This window comes from Thamnophis elegans, chromosome 8 (genome assembly GCF_009769535.1).
Source record: "Thamnophis elegans isolate rThaEle1 chromosome 8, rThaEle1.pri, whole genome shotgun sequence".
NCBI classification, from domain to species: Eukaryota; Metazoa; Chordata; class Lepidosauria; order Squamata; family Colubridae; genus Thamnophis; species Thamnophis elegans.
Window position 1 is genome coordinate 13,534,811 of NC_045548.1, and position 23,087 is coordinate 13,557,897.

Genomic DNA, 23,087 nt, shown 5'->3' on the forward strand with positions numbered 1-23,087 from the left:
TGCTGGTGTTGGCACGCAGTTCATTCAGTTCATCCCAGATGAATGTACAGGTAGTCCTTGACTTACAACCATTACTTTAGTGACCATTAGAAGTTACAAAACTTTCAGCCTATTTTCTTAGAAAATATGTGAGTATCCAAAACATTTAAAGTATTTAAAATAATATTTTGTTGAATTACCGTTTTAGATTTGTGTTTGTATGACATGATGATGCCCAAATCATCTTTCACTGATGCTTATGGATTTGACATCCACTTCATTTTTCCATTACTAAGGAATATCTCATTTTGTACATTTGAACATCTGTTTATAAATAGCTATTGCAGGGTAGTTATTTTGTAAATAGCATATGAAATAATAACAGAGGGGGTTCTGAAACACTTGTGGCTGCTAAACTCATATCCAGATGTCAAAAGGTAATTTAACTGAAACTATTTCTAGTCTGCATTTTTTTCTGGCAAATGATACTTTCATTGCACCTCCTTAAAATCTGCCACACAAATCGATAACCATTTATGATCGGTTTTCATACTTACCATGTCACAGCATTCCTGTGATCATGTGATCAACATTCAAACGCTTGGCAATTGGTTCTTATTTACAACAGTTGCAGTGTCCTGGAGTCATGTGATCGCCTTCTGCGTTCTTCTGGCAAGCCAAGTGTCAGGCCTGCAATTATATGCCTTTTAGAATTTTGGCCTGCCACACTTTCTCTTATTTCATTATGCTGTTTCATTAGTATAGTTGATGGGAGGGGGGAATAGAAAGGAGTAGGATTGTGGAATGTGTTGTTTTTCATTCTTTTCTAGAAGACCAAGGTCATCTTTTGTCTCCGCACTTTTACACCTGACCGGAAGCGGCTGGGTGTAGATGCCAGCGTGGAAGAAGAAGATTGGACCATGTGATGGATTGTGGGCGTGGGGACAAGATCATGAACTTTTAACTGTGTGGGATTCTGATGTAATTTCCAGAATTGGGATTACACAGATGTGCTAAGATGTCTGCTTTATTAAATTGGAACTTTAAGGATCGTTTTGCCTTGGACTCTGATTTAATTCTACATGATACTTGGAACGCTGACACAAAGTTAATGGGGAAGCCAGATTTACTTTACAAGTGTGTTACTAACTTAACAACTGCAACGATTCACTTAACAACTGTGGCAAGAAAGGATAAAGAAGTGGGGCAAAGCTCACTTCACTTCTGTCTCACTTAGCAATAAAAATTTGGGGTTCGATTGTGTTTATACGTCCAGGTCCACCTGTATAACAATCAGAGGGTGGGATTCAAGAGTTCCTCCACTAACATTATAAATATTGCTCTGCTTTTGTCAATGGAGGGACGGAAGGAGGAACAAGAATAAAAAAAGATCTGGTGGGGGTTTCTTCATGTACAGATGCTGGAGCAGAAAAGAAAACATTACTCATTTGATCAGGGACCTAGAGAGTTCCTGAATATGGGTCATCAAAAGCCCATGATCTTTAATCTGCCTGAAGCAATACTATAAAAATTCACAGAGCACCTCCTTTGTCATACTTTCACACTCTAAAAGTACAAAGTAATGTTGCAAGTATGAGTAAGCTTTAAAAGGTAGGAGGTTAGAAAGTAAGCTGTGAAACCATTAAGTTCCTTCCTGAAAACTCTGAACAAGTTGAAGCCCACAACATTTTAGGTTGCATCTTGATAGTTCCAGCACAGCCCCATTTTTAAGTAACCATACAAGTTTTGAATCAATTGACATTGCCCTAACCCAGGGATGTCAAACTGGCAGCCCGCGGGCTGGATGTGTTACACACAGGCCCCCCCCACCCCAGCTCTGCAAATGGGGAAAACATCATGAAACGTCAGGTGATGGCAGCATGACACGGTGAGTTTGACACTCTAACGGAGCAAAATGAATACAGGCACTTCTCATTTAGCAACCACAACTGGGACTAGTAACTTGGTTGTTAACCAAAGCAGTCAAAGGTGAAAGGGCAGCTGTGCTTAACAATCTTACTTCGGCTTGCTTTTGTTTTACAGACTTGCAAAGAACATAAATGCAAGGATTAGTTGCAAAATTACTTTTTCATCCATGTTTTAATTGGTTAATGGTCGATGTACAAAGCAATTGCTACATGAGGATTTCTATACAGAATAAATTACCACAACAGAACAATAATATAGAAGAGATTCGCCTTACAAATTTTAATAGATTGTTTTATAGATTCTTTACAGATCTATTTTGATGCTAAAGTATAAAATATCAACATTTTTGCCTAGAAAACACTCTAAAATTGTGAGGACTCCTCCAATTTTAAAGCTGCATGATCACCAGGACTTCAACACCTGACGTTTTTCTCAACAAAGAGGTTTTGCCAATAAAGATTTTACCTGTTAAGTTTCTGCTGAGTTTTTTGTTTTATTTTGTTTTGTTTTTGCTCTGTAACTAAAAGCAAAGGTAACGGAAATGGAATATTGAATGGAATATTAAAGATAAGTATGCTGTGGGTTATAAGAAAGAATTATAGGAACAGAAAATATCCCATGGAAATTAAAGGATCAGTCCTATTCCCAGAAAAATAGTTCCACCCTAGTCACAAAGCCACATGATCACCTTGGGCCAATCACTCTCCCTCAGCCTTAGGAAAGTGGCAATGGTAAACCACTCTGAAAAATCTTGCCAAGAAAACTGTGCAGATTAGTTCAGGCAGTTGCTAACATGGCACCAGTGAACTCAAAATGATTCATTTTTTTAAATAGACATTTAAAAGTATGGGATTTATGTGTTAGAAAAGACTACATTCCTGAAGGTTACTAATTACTACAAATTTAGAGATGTTCTGGGTTCTTTTACTGGGCTTTTATCTATCTTCTATCTATATAAAAAGTATGTATGTATGTATGTATGTATGTATGTATGTATGTATGTATGTATGTATGTATGTATGTTCGTTCGTTCGTTCGTTCGTTCCAGCATAACTCTGGAGCGCCTCGAGCAATTTCAATCAAACTTGGCACAAAGATGACTTACCCTCTGGAAACAAATACTGGGGGGGACGGGGGACAACCCTGGTGTGTGTGTGTGTGTGTGTGTGTTTGTGTGTGTGTGTCTGTCTGTCTTGTCTGTCTGTGTGTTTGTGTGTGTGTGTGTGTTCCAACATAACTCTGGAATGCCTGGACCTTTAAGGAGAGTGAGTGTGGTGTCCTAGAGTGGCAATTGTTTTTGATGTCATGGGAGGGGGAAGGGAGAGCCTGGGCCATTAAGGAGAGCGAGTGCGGAGTTCTAGGCTGGCAATTATTTGTGATGTCAGTTCCTTCGCAGCTGCCTCTGGAAAGCCAGCCATGACGTTTGCCCTCCAGTGGACCAATGGGGAAGTGCCTGAAGAATTTGGGGCAAAGTACCAGGATCGTAGACAGGGCAGGAAAGAGGAGCACATGGGAAGGGAAAGGGAGAGGCCAGGGATGGTGGGCATGACAGTAGAGGGGAGAAAAGCCCCTCTCAATGACTGCCTATCAGACAAAAGCTTTGACGTCTATAAATACCTGGGCAACTCTGGGTTATCAGCTAGTTGGAACATTGAAAAACCCTCTCAGATCCAGGATCCTATACCTAAGAATCATTGGTCAAATGCTTAAATAAAGCAAAGTAACTGATTTTACTCTTTTTATTGTTTTAGTAATCCATTAGTCTGAGATTCTAGCTCTATTTACCTATTACTGCCAGTGTGAGAGCTAGTTTTCTCTAGTAGTTAAGGCACCAGGTTAGAAAGCAGGAGACTGTGAATTTAAGTCCTACCTTAGCCATGAAAACTAACTCGGTGACTTTGGACCAGTCACTCACTGTCAGCCCAACTTCATGTAGCTGTTGTTGTTGGGAAAATAGAACAAAGAAGACACATTGGATATGCCTTGGGTTATTTGTAAAATAAATAAATAAATGAAGATTGACAAACCTCTACCCATGAAGTAGCCCAATCCCATTTAATGTTACTCCCAATATGTATTCTATTTTTAACTTAACGATGCAGATTTGATCTCTGCTAATGCATGTTTCTTCTTGTTCTTCTTCTTGGCCCTTTTAAGTCTTGTAATATTGACTTAGGACACTATAATGTTATTCTTTTAGAAAAGTTAAGGTTTCTAGTATTATTTTGTATTTTTCTATGATAGGTAAGAGATTATTTTTTTAAAAACATCCTAGTAATAAATAGACAAAGTAAGCCTATAAATGCAGAATGATTGTAGGAGAAGATCAGGAAGAGCTTGGAGGTAGAGTTAAACATGTCATCAGCTTAGAGTACTTTCATTACCACAAACGATCCAAGCCCAACCCATTTTGAAGCCATTGACTTTTATCTAGCACCATTTTAGTTGGCTAGATTATTGCATACAGGCTTGAATAAATATTTTGTCATGCAACTTAATGTATGGTCCTGATCCTTTGTACCTGACAATGACTTTGAATAAAGAATACTCAGAAGCCCAGCCCTTTATCCAGGGAACAGCATGATGTTCATTTTATCAGATGTTTACATCTACATTTAGGTACATGTTTGAATTTCTCTCATCACAAAACCTTCCAACTTCTAACAGCTTTCCCACCAGTTCCTTCTCCAGATTTATTGGACTGCAATTTCCATCATGCCACATGTCAGTGTAACCCAATTCTGAGTGCAAAAACCCATGTGACCTTTATATGGCAACAAGAAGATAGAGAAAACTGTGATCATCCATACTGTTTGGCCCTGATACGGTATTCCTAATGACTCTAGTAGCAACCCGATATCCAAAATGGGAATAATAATTATGTGATATTACCAAAAAAAAACCTGAAGCAGGGTTACAAATTCCAATCAGTTCAGAAACTTGAACATGGTAGTATCAGATCTTTGTAGCTCTTAAAAGAATGAAATTAATTTGTATTATTGGATTTCATGGAAGATTTAAAAAGCAAACTGGAATGAGATTTTATCCAGAAGTTAATACATTTTTCATCAACCAAGTCATCTTCTCTGCCCAAAGAAATCTGGTATATTGCATGCTTGAACTGACAAATGAAGCATTGGCCATCTCAAATCATGATCCCATTTTATAAGCAAGTTAGTATCTTCTAAAGAACACCTATTTCAGAAAATTGAAGTTTTGACCAATTTCAGGTCAGAAAGGAATGCCTGCACAGATGTTTTTAAAAACCACAATTTTTTGAGGAGCATAATAACATGCAGCTCAATCGTCTGCCTATCCCAGATCCCCAGCAAGAACTCAAGAGGCATATAAAAATACCAAATCTAGTCTGAACATCTGGATGACTGTGTGACAAACCACCATAATAAATTATTAATTGTGTTAGAAGTTGGAGAGGCAACTGGATTGTTGGATGAGAAAAAAGAAACAGAGCAAACTAAAACTGGCTAAAGATGTAGAGAAGCTGAATGAAGGCACTCCAGATTGCATTAAAAAGCAAATTAATTCACTCAAATATGAAATGAATGATCTTCAAAGATCCTAACAGTGATCCCTGTATCAAAGGATTGGAAAGTGGCCAATGTAATAGCCTCTTTAAAAAAAAATGGATTAGGGACAAATGCAGGAAATTACAGTCTAATCTGATTAGTGTATGTGCTGGAGATTTTAGTGCTAAACAAATCAAATATTCTTCTCCTTCTAAACAAATTTGGTTCCTACAAAGCCAAATCTATCTCACTAGTGCATTAGTATGGTTTGACAGTCATAAGACGGCACATGGGTAAAGGGAGCCAACAGATATTGGCTGGGTTCGCTCATTACAATGTTACTGGGCAGTTGGCTTAATAAAATATGTAAACCCAGCCAATAGTGACTTATTTATTAAATCATTATTGAGCCAAACCTTGTACTAATAGGGATTAAATATATATTGCTATTTCACTAAAGTCTACTCACTGGTTAAGGTAATTATTCAGTTGCATATTAAAATTTGGGCACCTCTGGTCAAATTTTAATGAATCTGTAGGCAAACATAAGTTAACCGAGCCTCTAAAAGGTAAATAGTTAGATAAGATGCCTTTCTGCAAATTTGGATGCATATTGTAGATTGTAGATTGTAGAAGTTTATTTATATGCCGCCCTTTTCCCTGGGGGGACTCAGGGCGGCTCACAACCCAAAGGGGGGGGGAGACAAACTTTAACATATAAGACAATACATAGTTAAAAAAACACAACATTCATACCATTCGGGCGGGTTACAATCTTAGTCCCAGGCCTGACGGGATAGCCAGATTCTGAGGGCTGTGCGGAAGGTCTGGAGGGTGGTGAGGGTACGAATCTCCACGGGGAGATCGTTCCATAGGGTCGGAGCTGCCACCGAGAAGGCTCTCCTCCGCGTAGTTGCCAGTCGGCATTGACCGGCAGATGGAACTTGGAGGAGGCCTAATCGATGAGATCTAATAGGTCGCGTGGAGGTAATCGGCAGTAGGCGGTCTCTCAAGTACCCAGATCCACTACCATGTAGGGCTTTATGGGTGACAAGTAGCACCTTGAAGCGCACCCGGGGATCGACAGGTAGCCAGTGCAGCTCGCGGAGGATAGGTGTTATGTGGGTGAAGCGAGGTGCACCCACAATCACTCGCGCGGCCGCATTCTGGACTAGCTGAAGTCGCCGAATGCTCTTCAAGGGCAGCCCCATGTAGAGCACATTGCAGTACTCCAGCCTAGATATTCATCATATGTGTGCAGTTGTTTACAGTTGCAAACAACAACATATAAAGATGGATGCAAAAGTTTGAATATCTTTCCAGCCACAGCTTTGAAACACTTTCTCTGGCAGAAATCGCAGTTCCCAACTGATTTCTGCAGGCAGCTAAGAGTTTTCCTGGTTTTTCTTTTGAATGTTTCCCCCCCACTTTTCATTACAGAATTCTATTTCAGAAATATTCCTGGGTCTTTTTGCCTGTACTGCATGTCTGAGAGCTACAGATTTTCAATATATGTTGTTATGAATAATAGTCTGGTGATTGCAAAGGCCATTCCAAAACATTCATCTTTTTTTCCTGTAATTGCTCATTGACACAATGAATGTGGGGAAACTGCAGGAGACAGTGGAAGATGGAGGTGTGTGTGTGCTATGGTCCATGGGGTCACAAAGAGTCAGACGCAACTGAACAACAACCGTACAAGTGTCACATCGTGCCCTCCATATTATGTGCTCCATCACTGGAGGTTTTTAAGAAGAGATTGGACAACCACTTGTCTGAAATGGTGAATGGTCTCCTGCTTTTGCAGGAGGCTGGACTTGAAGACCTCCAAGGTCTCTTTCAACTCTGTTATTCTGTTACACTCCTCAAGTAAGTAGCATGTGTGACCCATTACTCCTTGCTGCCTCTGGGGGTTTCACCACAAATGCGCGCACAACAAAAGCGCGCCTGACTAAACCGCGGTGTCTAAAGCGCGGTGACAAAACCACGCGACGAATGAGCGACTAATTAGCCCTAAAGCCCGCCAACAAAAGCGCGCCGACAGAAGCGCGCTGTAAAGTAACCCTAAACCTAACCCTAAACCTAAACCTAACCTTAAACCTAACCCTAAACCTAACCCTAAACCTAACCCTAAACCTAACCCTAAACCTAAATGTAAATCTTACCTTAAAGTAAATTGCGCTTCTGTCGGTGCGCTGTTGTCGGCACGCTGTTGTCGGCGCGCTGTTGTCGGCGCGCTTTTGACATCGCGGTTTTAGCGCCGTGGTGTTGTTGGCGCGCTTATGACGTTCGCGCTTTTGTCGAGTCACGGCCTCTAGGTGATGGGAAGAATTTTGTTGGCTGTGGGAACCTATGGTGCTGAGATCAATGGAGGCAGAGGGGCCAAGATGCATGTAGCCAAACTCTGGAGAGAACAGTTCATCTATTTGTAGAGGTGGCGCAGTGGTGAAATGCAGCACTGCAGGCTACTTCAGCTGACTGCAGTTCGGCTGTTCAAATCTCACCAGCTCAGGGTTGACTCAGCCTTCCATCCTTCCGAGGTGGGTAAAATGAGGACCCGGATTGTTGGGGGCAATATGCTGACTCTGTAAACCGCTTAGAGAGGGCTGAAAGCCCTATGAAGCGGTATATAAGTCTAACTGCCATTTATTTATTTGCTAATATGTACAAGGTAACAGGTATTCGTATAGACATAGACATTATGGCATGAGATTGGTACAAATAGATGAATATAAATAAGTATAACATGGCCACGAAAACACAAATGAGTACATATCAATGGAAACAGTAGAACAGGGACGGTAAGCCCGCTGGTGCGCTTATGTACCCTAAAAAGAGCTAAGACTGGGCGCTAAGACGATGGGACGCCGCCGCCGCGACCATTAAGCGAGGCCTGCCGAACGAGCGACAGCCGCTGAGGCCGGCGGAGCGGTCTTGGGAAACGGCGGCGGCTCCTCCTCCTCCTCCTCCCCCTCCTGCAGAGCCCTAGCGGCGACGTGACTCTCAATGCGCAGGCACCGGGGTGTAAATAATACGTGGCATCTGAGGCTGGAGTAGCTCAGAAGAGAGATGGCAACCGAGCGAGAGATCTGCAGCTAACCCGGCTGCATTTGCTCGCCCGGTAGGAAAGAGGGAGGAAGAAGAGGCGGATCAGGTAACCAGCCGCTTTGTACGCCGCAGTTCGTTCACACCCGGGCTCGGATTGATGGTTTGTTTTGCGTCGTGCCATTGCCCGATCCCAGCCTCTGAAACAAGCCGGGCTACATTGCACAGGGAGCAGAGCCGGGAGAAGGGAGAAATAATCTCTGCTATGCAAAGCGCGGGTTGAGTTTGGGCGAGCAACTCCATCCTGCAGTTTTGGGAAGGGAAAAAAAAGTAACGAGGGGAAGAGACAAAACGCAAAAGAACAGAGCAGTACTAATGAATTCATGGCCATTTTAAAGAGAAAGACAGTTGTTCGCAGCCCGGCTGGGATTTAGGGGGATTCGAAAGAGCTGTGCTGGCTTTGTTTGAGTGGTGTTTTATTTTCCAGACTGGCCTCCTGGTTCTCAAACATACTGTATAATCAGGTCGAGCGAGGCGGGGAAGAGAAGGGGCAAAATAGAAAGGAAGGGTTTAGAAGGTGAACCGTTCTCGAAGAGCCAGACTCTTCAAAGGTTTTCTGGGGGAAAAAATATCAGAGAGGAAAAGAAGTTTGCGGTTGAAGAATAAATAAACACGAGGCGCCTTGGGAGGTCACCGAAACAATTTGTAGAACTCGTTGCTGGTCTTCAGCACCTTGGACAGCTGCCGCTTGGGGGGCGGCAGGACAGAGTGAAGGACACGGCAGAAAAATTCACACTCTAAAAAAGACAGCAAAAGCTACCAGTTGTGGATTTCGATCACAATTGCTTCTTTTCTTCCTTACAGGAAGGCAATATTTCATTTATTTATATCTCCCGGGTCTAAATTCATTTATTATACATTCATGTAGACACCCCCCCTCCCCATGTCTTCAAAAACTATAAGATTACTCCACCCCTTGAGTTTAGTGGAGGAGACTTACAAGGAGAATATATTCTGCCATTTTTGAAGACTGCCCATCAAATATCTGATCATACAGATAATAACTACTTTTGTTATTATTTACAAAAGGGAAATTCACATCCTATTTTTAAAATGGCTTCTGCATAAAATGTATTGACTGTTGTGTTAGGGTTTTTTCTGAGTTATATTCATGTATTACAAGTCTATTGCAAACATTATTATTATTATTTTGCTAGGCTAATGTGCTACGTAGTATAATATCTCATGTCATACTGTTGGATAACACAATTTTCCAGCAGACTTTGTGATTTGTTCACAGGCAATTGTGTTTATAAGCTTAAAAATAATCATTCAGAGAATATGTGCTTTACGTGTCATTGACTAAAAATAAGAAAATGTTTTCTTGATCAAACTTTTTGGGAAATGTTACAGAAATTTTCTTTTTTTTCAAGCTATAAAAATAATAGTTTTAGAAGCATTTCTGTTGTGATGATGATTGCTGTAGAACATGGACACATAACTAGCCACTGGCATCATAAGTAAAATGTTGTCTGTAGCCTGTCCCAATTGGACTTCAAGGTTCATTTTTAAGTATGTTTTGCATTATTGGTAAGTGTTTCCACTGCCATATTAGTAAAATGTTATTGAATTGTAGAAGTTGGTAAATTTGTGGCCATCACTAAGACTCTGTCCTTCTCATTGACAATAATAGTGTCCTTCGGAACTCCTTGCTTCTTTTTTCATGCTGTGTATCTCACCTCCATTGCTAAAAGGAAAACATTTTTTAGATATTAAAAAATATATTTCTTGCAGTTCCTCTGGCTATATACATCCTTTGTATGGAAAGGAGCAGAAATGCATAATCCATGAGCATACTGGACATAGAATACCATTGGATAAAGAAATTTAAAATTTGTGTTTGGTATTATGGTCAAATTTTGTCAAAAAAGTCAGTCAGTTTAAGGAATTTGTTTCAGTTTTTCTTAACTTGAAAAAATGGAAGTATGGAGTGAAAGACCAGTATATAGCAATAGCAATTAGACTTATACAGTCAATAGCACTAAGACTGTAAATTTAGACCACTTTACAGTGCTTTACAGCCCTCTATGAGCAGTTTACAGGTTCAGCATATTGCCCCCAACAATCTGGGTCTTCATTTTACCAGTCTCAGAAGGATGGAAGGATGGGTCAACCTTGATCCTGTTGAGATTTGAACTGCCAAATTGCAGGCAGCCAGCAGTCAGCAGAAGTAGTCTGCAAAATTAATTATTCAATATCAATATATGAAAAATATTATCTGTAACTTTTTCTCAAAAGGTATATTAATCATAATCTGAGCAAACATGCATGTATGAATATAGATTAGTTTTACTTGAAAAAATAAAAACTGGATGGTTTTAAATCAACTTGACTATCAATTATCAATTTCTTATTCTATTCTGTGGAATAAAATGGTACTTTAGAAAATAGATCCATGCATATAAGCTCTTGCCCCAAACTCATTAAAATTATATATATAATTTTGCTTGTTTGAATAGAGAATGAGATCATTTGCACTGTTTTGCTTCAAAAAAATTTCAATGAACTGTTCATTCTTGTTAATGGTATTTGCATTAAAACATCATTTTTGGGGGGAAAAATCTTAATATAAAAGTATTATTGATCAGAAAGAGCAGTATGCATAGCATTTTTTAAAAACTCTAGTTTCTTTATTTGTCCATACACTGATTGTGACTAGTTTCATTAATTTTCCTATTGGTTTTGTGTTTAAATTAAGAAATTATTTCTGGTTATTCATAAAAATGTTCCAGATTGGATTATAAGAATTCATTTTAGTATTTCTTCTTTTTCCAACTCTGTCCTGAATACTCTATATAGTTGATTTATTCACAAATTTTATTATGCCTACAATGTACCACTGTAATAAAATCATACTGAAAAAATCATTCAAGACAGCTTTTACCATGGTAACTAAAGATGCTATGGGATTACCTAATATGAAACTACATGTCCTAAAAAACTGATTGCATTTTTTGTCATTTCTCGATCTTACTGGTACTATTGTTTAACCATAATTATAAATGTTTGTACCAATTAAATTTAAATAAATGTTTTTCCTTTGGAAAATTGGTTTTCTGTTAGCAGGCAAACGATTCGTCATATTTTACCATTTGTATATTGTTCATCTGTGAAAACAGGCATCTGTTGATACTTTCTTCCTCTGTAGTTATGGCAGCTTATTTTTCCTCTGCTTTGCGGATCAATTAACTTTCTTCCTTCTTGTAAAATTACTAATGCAATTTGTTGCTGGCTGTTCCTATTAGATTTCCTCACGCATAAGACAAAGTAATGCCTTTATAAAATGATGTTATGAAATGGATTAACAGATGAAGAGTATATGAATATTGCTAAGTTTATGAAATAAGTTGATTTGGGAGCTTACTTAAGAAATTCCTTTAGCAAATCTTGTTTTTTTGAATCCATAGTTTATCATTTTCAGAGAAAATTCACATACCATTCTGAATGCAATCACTCTCTTGCTTGCCTTTCCATTGTCTGTGATTGGCCTGTCCACACACGGAACAGGACACTATGGCTGTATCAGCAAGTGAACTTTGCACAGCTCCAAACATTCAATTGAGAGGATTGCTTACATAACCAATTTGATAGCAGGGATGTCCTTGATGTCAAGAGAGAAATGATCCTCAGAAAAACCTGCGTCTATGAATCAGAGTTTGGCAGTCTTTACTTTAAAACATTCTAACAAATTTTTAGAAAGGTTCCACCATTAGTTCAATTTCATGGATGTATATTCATGCCTGAACCCTTAGTATACCTCCAGAAAATATTTCTGGGTACTCATCCTAAAACTTTTGGAGAGGGATTTTTCCCCAATAATGGCACTCTACTAATGAATTATTATCCCAAGAGGGTTTGTCACCTACCATATTATCAATTTTTTTTTGCCCCAGACAAAGGTATTTTTCCCATGCATTTTATAGCCTATACCAGACTTGATAACTTTAAGATTTGTGGGCTTGAAATGACAGAATTCCTCAACTAGCCATTCTTGCTGGAAATTCTAAGAGCTGAAGTCCACAAAAGTTGCCAAATTTGGAGATCTTAACCTATCCTTTTATAATTTTATAATAGTGAAGAACTGTTTTTATTCATTTTCCCACCAATGATTATTGCAATTGTTGCATTCATTGTCCCTAATTTAATTTTTAGTCTTATGTAATTTCTGTTATTAGATGAACTAAAATTAAAATTGTATAATTCCCCAAAACAATTAGTCAATATTTTATTTATTTATTTAGATTTTTTAAATCCATCCTTTATTATTTTTATAATATACAAACCTAATATTCCTTCCTCCTCCTATTTCCCACAACAATAATCCTGTGAGGTAATGACCCCAATCCTGGCATCCAAAGTGCTCCACCAATGGATTATGAAGTACATTGAGTTGACCTTTGCTTGTATACATGAAATATCAATTAGACCAATAGCTCATATCATAAATTGAATACATTCAAAAGCTGGGGATCCATATATGTTATGTGACATTCAGCAATAGATGAATGCTATTGCTTAGCCAAAATCAAGTGATTTTTTTTTAATATGCAAGTTCAATAAGAACTGAGTCTATCATTGTTATATGAGCCACGAATTGCTTCATTCCCAAAGTTACATGATGAATGGACTGGATTACATCCTATTGTTAAGGATGGGTTATATTACTAGTAGTGCATGTAAATAATGCTATATGAATTTCACAGCCTCCAAGAAATGTCCACCAGGAACATATGGGGCATTATTCAGTGGCCATGATCATTGACTGCTGTTCAGAATGAATTAGATTGAGAATGTGTGCAGTATTATAGAGAGGTATATTGTTGTTCTCATTGATATCTCTCTCTCATTGGTGGAAGGAGAAAAGGAATGAGGTAAGATGCTACATTAAAGCGACTGTGTGATCTTTTGAACTAATTGCTTTCTCTTCAATTAGTCTAGAGTCTAAAGAAATCCCAACTGCCCTGCAGATAGCAAAATTAGCAATAATAAAAGATGTGTTATCGACACTGCTGTAGTAGTGTGTGAACTTTGTCAGATTGAATAGCCAGTTGCTAAAATGTGCACAAATGGGTGAAATGCACAGCAAGGGCTTCATCTGTCTATTGATGAAGTTGACAAGATTTGTTTGGGTTATTAATTGCCTTATCATATTTCCCAGAGCAGATTGCAATAAGCCCAATTGCCGGTGAAAAGGGTTTGATATGTCACTGCTTCAAACTAGTGCAAAAATAATCATTCTATGCCCTACTTACATGGACAAATATGATTCTATGATAGCTAAGTCAACTTTCAATTAACTGCAAATATCATTTCCTAGAGGGTAGGCAGGTTATCTGTTGCAACAAAAACAGGCTCAGTCATATGACAGTACTTTAAATGCAACATCGCTGAGATATTGTCTTCTGCAATAGATAATTGTGCAAATAATAAAACTTATGTCATATGCTAATCTTTAAGTTTCTTCTTTGTTATTATTGGCCTTGTTAACCTAACAGTACTAACAGTATTTATAGACCAACAGTACAATTATTAACATATTTAGAGGCCGACTTAATACAGAATTCTCTGGGGGTCTCACAACAGGAAATAACTGAATAATTAAGAGTACAACAATAACAGAGACAGTAAAAATTAAACATAGTTGTGGTTACTAACACCAGCTGGGGGGAAAAACCAGTTAGAGAAACTGGTGTAGGAACATTTAAAAGGAAAATGTAATTGCCAGGCAGTTAACTCTCTTGCCCCCAAAAACATCATTCAGTCCTACCTTTAGTGAAGAACCAAGTGCTGTAATGACAGAGGGCTTATGCAAATCCAGAGAACTTGTCTATAATTCAATTGGGTAAAAGTAAAGATGGACAAATAATGATACCTCTCTGTCCACGTTTCTGGTTTGAATTCAATATATTTCAATATAGTAACTGCTTCATGCAGCGTTCATGACTATTGCTACTCCAAAGAAAAAAAAGAAAAAAAAGAAATGCCAAAAATATTATTCCCTCCAAAACTACAAGAGGTTGTCTCTGAGATATGACTAAGGATTGATGATCCCAATGCAAGAGTGATGCAAGTTACCATGTCCATCAGATACATAATACAAGGTCTTTCCTTATCCTGATGCAACAAGCCATCCTCATAATAAGTCCACATACAATATTTGGGCCATACATTGTCCATTGAAAGGACAGTCCTTGATAGAAGAAAGTAATGGAACATCAGAGCAAATATTTGTCAATATTGAATAACATTAGCTATCAATATTATGGACTTTAAAATTCTCTAGACCAGATGTTCTAAATTCAACATTTTGGAAAAAGTGATTGCACATTAATAAAGGAATCAGTCTGTTGTAGCAGAAAAACAAAATTTTATCCAGAATTGCTGTTCTATTGCTAGTCAAAAATATAACTCATATGAGGTTGGAAAAATAGAATGCATATTTACCCTGAACCTTGATATAATCTGAAGAATTTGAGGATGGTTGTCATAGTGATGAAAATATTGGGATCTATGCTAGGTTCTGTCATTTGAATGTGATTGCCTTCTGATTTCCATATAATTTAAATATGAAGGCTGGTGCTCTTCTCCATCAAAGTTTATCTGAGTAAGGCTGGCTGTTTTGCAGGGAATTGTTGTAATTGCCTACTTGAAAAGAGATGTGACATCTGAACCCACTATAAGAATAAATTTAAAAACAAGAGTAGTGAGCAGTTAATCTGTCTTAAATCAAAATGTTTCAGGGAACATCTATGAAAGAAAATCACATCCAGTTTTAAATAGCAACCACAAGTGATTCACTTGAGATTCTGTTGGTCTTCACACTTCACCCTTTTTTTTATACTCTTCCGATAAAACTCATTTTCATGGTTCAGTGCTTGACTATATTCACAGCTCCAGTAGACCTGCAATAAAATCAACCATGTTGCTTCCGGGTTTCGCTGGAAATCACATTTTAGTTATTGGTAAATATGAATGTATATAAAATTTAAGAGTCTTAGATGTTATGTATTTATGAACAAGAAAGAAGCTTATGGCTCAAGTATATGACATACATATTTCCATGAAAAAAGTCTGCAAGCATTTTTCCTCCAAGTCAGTTTGATATCCTAGTAAAGAAAAACTATGAATGATATAGACATTGTTTCAGTGACTATGCAAACAAGAAAAGCTGTCTTATATTGGTGAAATATAAGTCAGGAATGTCTGGTGTGTTAATATATCATCCTAGGATATAGTTTCAGTTTGCTTAATGTGTGAACAAAAATGAATTATACTGGTCTAAGCCATAGTTTATGTCATGTTATATTAACCCTGCCAATTCTTTCCTATTTAACAAACTATATTTAAAGAACTTATGGTTAGCACAATACTCCAGGGAAACTATGTTTGTATTGGCTTGCCTAAATGGTGGAGCTAATATTGATAACCTGCCCTAATCCCAGAGGACTCTGGGTGGTATAAAGAAATGCAATAAAAATGCATAATCATAAAACTAATGATAAATGATAACTTTTAATATACAGTATAAAAAAGGCTCTATATGTATGTTCCAGCATAACTCTGGAACACCTCAAGCAATTTCAACCAAACTTGGTACACAGATGGCTTACTCTCTAAAGAAAAATACTGGGGGGGGGGGAAGACACCCCTAACACACCTCGGGTTGTGTGTTTTGTTAAAATGCAGCTTGTTGTGCCTTTCAATGGCTTCTACTGTACTGCAGTAACTCTGGAACACCTTGAGCAATTTCAACCAAACTTGGTACACAGATAACTTACTCTCTGGAGAAAAATACTGTAGGGATAATACACCCCTAATACCCCTTGGAGTGTGTGTTCTGTTAAGATGCAGCCTATTGTGCCATATTGCCATACTGGTTTCTACTGTACAGCGCAAAGGAGTTGCCTACTCCATAAGGGGGGGCTCCCTCTGGTAAAGGGGAAAATCCAACATTAGAAATTACGTTTGGTCTGAGCATTTCCCCCTTATAAATAAATATCCAGGCAATGCCGGGTTATCAGCTAGTAAAAAATAAAGAAGATGAATGTCTCTACTCAGAATCCTTAGGAGCTATAATCTTGCACCATTAAATTGATTGATTTGAGACTTTGATTCATATCATGTACATATTTTATAGGGGAAATCCAACCTAAGATCTGAAAGAATACTTAAGCTTGTTGTTTTAAAAACCATCTATTCTAATCTAAATATCTACGATGAAATATATTTCATTGGAAAATTTCTCTGATGAGGTTTCTCATTATTATTATTATTATTTTTGAGATCATTCTGATAATTGGCACAACCCAATTATAGCTCTGGGATCCCAGTGTCCATTCTGTCTCATTGCAGGTGGGAAGGATGAGTGCGTATGCTGACATTTATACATCAAAGCAGGGACAACAGAGTTCCTCAGAGGGTGGTTACCAGCGCTATGGAGTTCGATCTTACCTGCACCAGTTTTATGAAGACTGCACAGGATCCATTTGGGAGTATGATGATGATTTTCAGATCCAGAGGTCACCCAACAAATGGAGCTCTATATTTTGGAAGGTATAGCCACTACCTAACAATTGTCTTGCAGCAGATCTGTGGAGTGTTTGACTCCAAAGGCATCACAACCCATAAACACTAATGACTGATGGGTTTTTAGCATTCCCATTATAACTTCATTGTTTCCTATGTAGTTTATGATTACTTTGCCCTAAGCACTATGTGTGATGGAAAGGGGGGATGTTTATTTAATAAATCAATAAACACACAATATATTTATTCTCAGCTGTCAATCTCCTACTATTTTGAAAGCAGGAGAACTGGAAGGCTTTGATATGGCATAATAGCACCAAATGGTAGATACAAGCTATGTAAACCTTCATTAAACTCACTGTCTTCTAAACTATTTCCCTTCAAGGTAAAGGAATCTATAATTTTAGAACATAAGAAAGATCAGATATTTGAAATGAATATCGGACCAAAAAGCAGTCCTTTTTGTTTCAGAATAAATTGTCCCAAATTCCATCATTGGGAGAGTAATAGAAGGAAAAGATAGATTCAAGTTAGAAATGCAAATGTTTACAGAAATGATACTTTTATTAAATCAAAAGCCCTCATATATATATTTGTGTGTGTGTATGTGTGTGTGTGTGTGTATACACGTACACATATATATATTGTTGTATTTGTGCTGATAAATAAATAAAGGGCAACACAAATACAACAAAATGTAACAAAAAGGCAACAGTAAAAAAATATTGGGTTTCTGCCTGGATGGTCTCTTGTGACGAGCCGAAGGACAGAGAATGGAAGTAGTGATCTTCCTCCCATATTTGGGCATACCGGAGTTGTAAAAAAATATATCACATATATATATATATATATATATATATATATATATGTATGTGTGTGTGTGTGTGTGTGTGTGTGTGTGTGTGTGTGTGTGTGTGTGTAAAAAAAATCTTATATATGTGTGTGTGTGTGTGTGTGTGTGTGTGTGTGTGTGTGTGTGTTTTATTTGTGCTGATAAATAAATAAAGGGAGACTAGTATAGATCTATTTCAAGCTATTTAGCTCTCATCAGCTAGCCATACCCTTACTGGGATGAGAGCTAAATAGCTTGAAATAGATCTATACTAGTCTCCCTTTATTTATTTATCAGCACAAATAAAACACAAATATAACAAAGGCAACAGTAAAAATATTGGGTTTCTGTCGTGATGGACTCTTGTGACGAGCCAATTGACAGATGATGGAAGCAGTTAGCTTCCTCCCATAATTGGGGCTTACCAGGGGTTGTGACACTAAATATATATACATACACACATACATACACACACACACACACACGTGTGTTTTCGTAGATTTTCACGGGTGTAGGTTTTCTGGTCTTGTTGTATTCGGGTCTTTTCCTGTGTAAGATTGAGATTGTCTTGGCAACGTTTCAGTGAGGTCCCACTTGCCAGCTTCAGGCTGGTGTTTTTGGCTTTGTGCTTGTGCAAGTAAAGCATGGTTGGAGCTGCTGTCTTTCTATAAATTTTGGTGGGGGTGTGGAGTGCTGGCTTTGTTGCTGTAAGTGGATTGATTGGATGTGCAGTTACATCCTGATTGGTGGATGGAGTTGATGTTTGTAGATTGGTCGGCTGTTTTGTATCATCCTGTGTGGCTGAAGTGCTGGTTGTGTGTCCATTGTTCTTTTGTGTTGTAACGACCTGGACGGTGGATGGAGTTCGTTAGGGGTGGTTTCCAGATGTCTGGTAGGCAGGAGGTATCATCACATTTATTCATGCTGTGGGGTGTTTCTCTATTTTGATAGCGTCCATAATTATTCTCTTGTTGAAGTGTTCTGTTTTGGAGATTAATTTGGTTCCTTCAAAATCAATTTCATGTCCTGTTGCTTTAAGGTGCTGGAAAAGGGAGGAAGTTTTTTCTTTTTTTCTGAATGCGTTCTTGTGTTCTGTGATGCGTGCATTTATTCTCCTGTTCATTTGTCCTATTTTTGTTGCAGGGCAGATTTTGCATGGTATTTCGTCTTTGGAGTTTCTTAAGATGTTGGCTATTTTTGAGTCAGTGCTGAAGGCTGTCTTGATATTGTGCTTGTGGAGAATTTTGCTGATTTTATCTGTGGTGCCCCTGATGTAAGGGAGGAGGGCAATGCCGTTGTCCTGTTCTGTGTCTCGATTCTTGAGGGGTGTCTCCCTTTGGATTAGGTTGGTAATTTTTTTTCTTTGGAATCCGTTGGAGATTAATACATTTGTGAGAGTGTGTAATTCAGTTTTCAGGTGGTCTTTGTCAGCTAGGCATTTGGTTCTGGAGATAAAGGTCATGGCTACAGAATTGATCTGTGCGGGGTGGTGATGGGATTGTGTGTTTAAGTAGCAGTTGGTGTGTGTTTTTTTCGGTAGATGGTGTGTCCTAGGGAGCCATTGGGTTTTTTGTAGAGTAAGACATCCAGAAAGGGAAGTTGGTTGTTTGCTTCTATTTCCATAGTGAATTGTATTTTGGGGTATAGGCTGTTGAGATGTGTGAGGAAGTTGTCCAGTTTTTATTTCCCATGTGGCCAAATCACGAAAGTGTCATCAACATATCTAAGCCACAGTTTGGGTTTGGGTTTGTGTTCAGATTTATCTAAGGCGTTAGTTTCAAAATTTTCTATGCATAAGTTTGCGATGACAGGTGAGAGGGGTGATCCCATGGGTGCTCCTTCTATCTGTTTGTATATTTGTCCATTATGGATGAAGTATGTGTTGGTTAGGCAATGGTTGGTCAGGTCCAGGATGTGCTTAGGGGTGAGTGTTTGTTCTGGACAGCTGTCAAGGCTTCTTTTATAGGCACTTGGGTGAAGAGGGATATGACATCGAAGCTCACGAGTAGGTTGCTGGTTTGTAGGTTTTGTTTCTTTATTGTTTCTATGAAGTGGAGTGAGTTTTGTACATGTGAGGTGATGGATTCTGTGTAGGGTTGAAGTTGTTTGGTGTGGAATTTGGCAAGATTCTGTAGAGTGAGCCTATGGAGCTGACTATGGGTCTGAGTGGTGTTCCTTCTTTGTGTATCTTGGGGAGGCAGTAGAGTTTGGGGCATCTGGAAGATTTTTCTTTGGGGATGATTCTTTGCTGGATCTCTTCATTGATGGGAGAGGCTTTTATTTTGGATTTGGTGGTTTTTTCCAGGTAGGTGGTGGGGGTCTGTGTTTAGAGGTTTGTAAGTGGAGTCTTGGAGTAGGTTGGATAGTTTGGCATGGTAGTCAGATGTGTTCAACACCACAGTGGCGTTGACTTTGTCTGCTGGGAGAATGATTATGTTGTTGTCTTTCCTCAGGTTGGTGAGTGCTTTTTGTTCTTCTTTCTGTAAGTTGCTTCTGGGTGGATTGCTGGAGCAGAGGACGTTGGTGACTTCAAGTCTGATATTATTGGCTTCATCTGGGTTGATTTTGGTGAGGGTAGCTTCAACTCCGCATATGATGTTTTCAGTGGGGATGCGTTTATGGGTGACTTTGCAAAGTTGAATCAATCAAACATATGGAAACCAGCCCTAGTCAACAAACGAGCCCCATCCCCCACCCAGGCCGTTACAACACAAAACAGCAACAGACACATAGCCAGCACCAATCAGCACCAATCTACCAATTATGATGCAACCACACAGCCAATCAATCCACTTACTGAAACAAAGCCAGCACTCCACACCCACCCACCAAGGTTTATAGAAAGACGGCAGCTCCAACCACGCTTTACTCACACAAACATGAAGCCGAAAACAACAGCCCAAGACAATTAATAAATTAATAAATTAATAAAGGGTTAGGGTTAGGGCTCTCATCAGCTAGCCATACTCTTACTGGGAATCGAACCTGGGCTGTATTACATATCAGGCAGTTGTATTAGTCACTAGCTGATGAGAGCTAAATAGCTTGAAGTAGATCTATACTAGTCTCCCTTTATTTATTTATCAGTACAAATGCAATACAAATGTAACAAAGGCAACATAAAAAATGGTTGTCTGCCTGGATGGCTCCTAGGGTGAGCTGAAAGACAGAAAAGGGAAGCAGTATGCTCCCTCCCATATTTGGACATTCCAGGGGTTGTGACACAATACATACCTATTTCCCTGGTTTAGCTGGTAAAGGAGGAGAGCCTGTGGCTTAGTGGCTACTACAACTGCCTGATATGGAATACAGCCCAGGTTTGATTCTCAGTAAGGGTATGGCTAGCTGATGAGAGCTAAATAGCTTGAAATAGATCTATACTAGTCTCCCTTTATTTACTTATCAGCACAAATTCAATACACACAGAGAGAGAGAGAGAGAGAGTGATTTATTTATTGTTCATTTCGCTCATTAGATATGTCTATAGTCAGTAGGGTGATCAAGACCCTATTGATTCTCATGGGACTTGGGAATCGATACCTATGTTATTTATAGACAGTTATCCCTGATCTCAAAACTCTCTAGATGTGATAAGACAGCAATTGCCAGAATTTCCACCCCAAACTTTTCCACCACAGAACAGATTCATCTGTCAACAGGATGAAAGCCCTTAAGCAACTTAAGTTTCATAGAAGTGACTGTAAATATTAGTGACACATTAGATATGTTTAACGTCTAAGACTATAGCCGCAAAGCAAAAGCCATCAAAATAGAAAATACCCTTGTTGATTTTTGAAATCTCTCTGTTTTTCAGGTTGGACTCATCTCGGGGACAATGTTTATGCTGACAGGGATCATAGTTCTTGTAGTAGGGTTTCTGGTAACCCCCAAAATTGAAGCCCTTGGAGTAGAAGATTTTGTGGTAGTAGATACCCATGCTGTCCAATTTAACCGAGCCCTTGATGTGTGTAAGTTGGCAGGAGCAATATTATTTTGCATTGGAGGGACCACAATGGCAGCCTGTTTACTTATGTCTGCATTTGCAAAAAGCTACTCCAAAGAAGAAAAGTACCTGCAACAGAAATTTAAAGAGAGAATAGCAGATATGAAAGTCCAGACATACCCAGTCACAAAAGCCCCAGCAGCACCTGGAGAATCTAAAATACCCGTTACATTGTCCAAAGTTCAAAACATCCAGCCATTATCTGAGACCTGATTCCTGTTCTCTCTATCCTAACACACCCTTCTAGTGAATTTTGAAAAGGTGGTCTTGAATAGCACTTGAACCTGGGTTTACAGTGTGGCAGTTCTGCACTCAGCAGGAAAAGAAGCAGGCAGGGGGGGGGGAAACCCCTATTTTGATAGGACTACATGAGTGACAAGGAAGTGAAGGCTCAGCCATCATTGGTTTCAATAAAGCGTTATCATGTATGTTGTGAAGGGTTTTCTTTTTTTTTTAATTCCACAGAACCATTTAGGTTCATTTTTCTCCACTTATCTCTTCCTTGTTACATATTTTATTCTTATTTAAATAATGAATCTGTCTGTCTATTTAGTGTGAACAATTTAAATACAGTGTCCTGTTCAAAAATAATGGTCAGAGTCCCACAAAAACACTGTGGGCGCATGTATCAGAGAGCAGAAAGCAGGCAATTTCTGTTTATTCCCCTGGAGTACAAGCAGAACCACACCTTATTCAAATATTTTTTTTAAAAAAAATCCATCACAGGCATGTGATTTTATATATATATATACCCAAAGCTTTCTATCCATTCTAAATTTAGAAATTTAAATCCCTTTATCTTTGGCCTCCAAAACTTCTTCCTACTACAATTGTGATTTTTTTCAGCTTGCTAGTCTTTTGAGAGGGGAACACAATTTGCTTGTGTTCTGTATCTCAGAGAGGTTTGATACTGTTTTAAAAACATAGACAACCTCACTCTCAAAACCAGAAAACCACAGTGTCCTCGTCTTGCACAATGCAGCTTTGCTTCACTGTGCAAATTCATTCCCAACCATTATATATAACGGGAGTAGCAAATGACGGTGCCACTTTTAAGTCAAAACATAGAGTATTCAAGGCCAGTCAATTTATCATATTTATCAAAAAGTTCATCTTTTTAAAGAGATTACAACATTTGCAATCATTGAAAGAAAGGCTGCACCGAACCAGATTCTTCTAGGGTCTT

At 38.6% G+C, this 23,087-nt stretch overlaps 1 protein-coding gene across 1 annotated transcript; it reads left to right on the forward strand.

The window, feature by feature from the left end:
• Nucleotides 1–8,455: 8,455 nt before the first annotated feature.
• Nucleotides 8,456–22,913, forward strand: NRSN1 (neurensin 1). The gene is made up of 3 exons (XM_032223290.1): nucleotides 8,456–8,589; nucleotides 16,893–17,093; nucleotides 21,713–22,913. The coding sequence occupies exons 2-3, from the start codon at nucleotides 16,902–16,904 to the stop codon at nucleotides 22,112–22,114; spliced, it is 594 nt and encodes a 197-aa protein (XP_032079181.1). The 5' UTR covers nucleotides 8,456–8,589; nucleotides 16,893–16,901; the 3' UTR covers nucleotides 22,115–22,913.
• Nucleotides 22,914–23,087: the final 174 nt, after the last annotated feature.

Coding starts and splice junctions, on each gene's coding strand:
- NRSN1 (XM_032223290.1), top strand. CDS start 16,902: ATGAGTGCGTATGCTGACATTTATACATCAAAGCAGGGACAACAGAGT. Junction 17,094..21,712: donor GGAGCTCTATATTTTGGAAG/GTATAGCCACTA, acceptor TCTGTTTTTCAG/GTTGGACTCATCTCGGGGAC.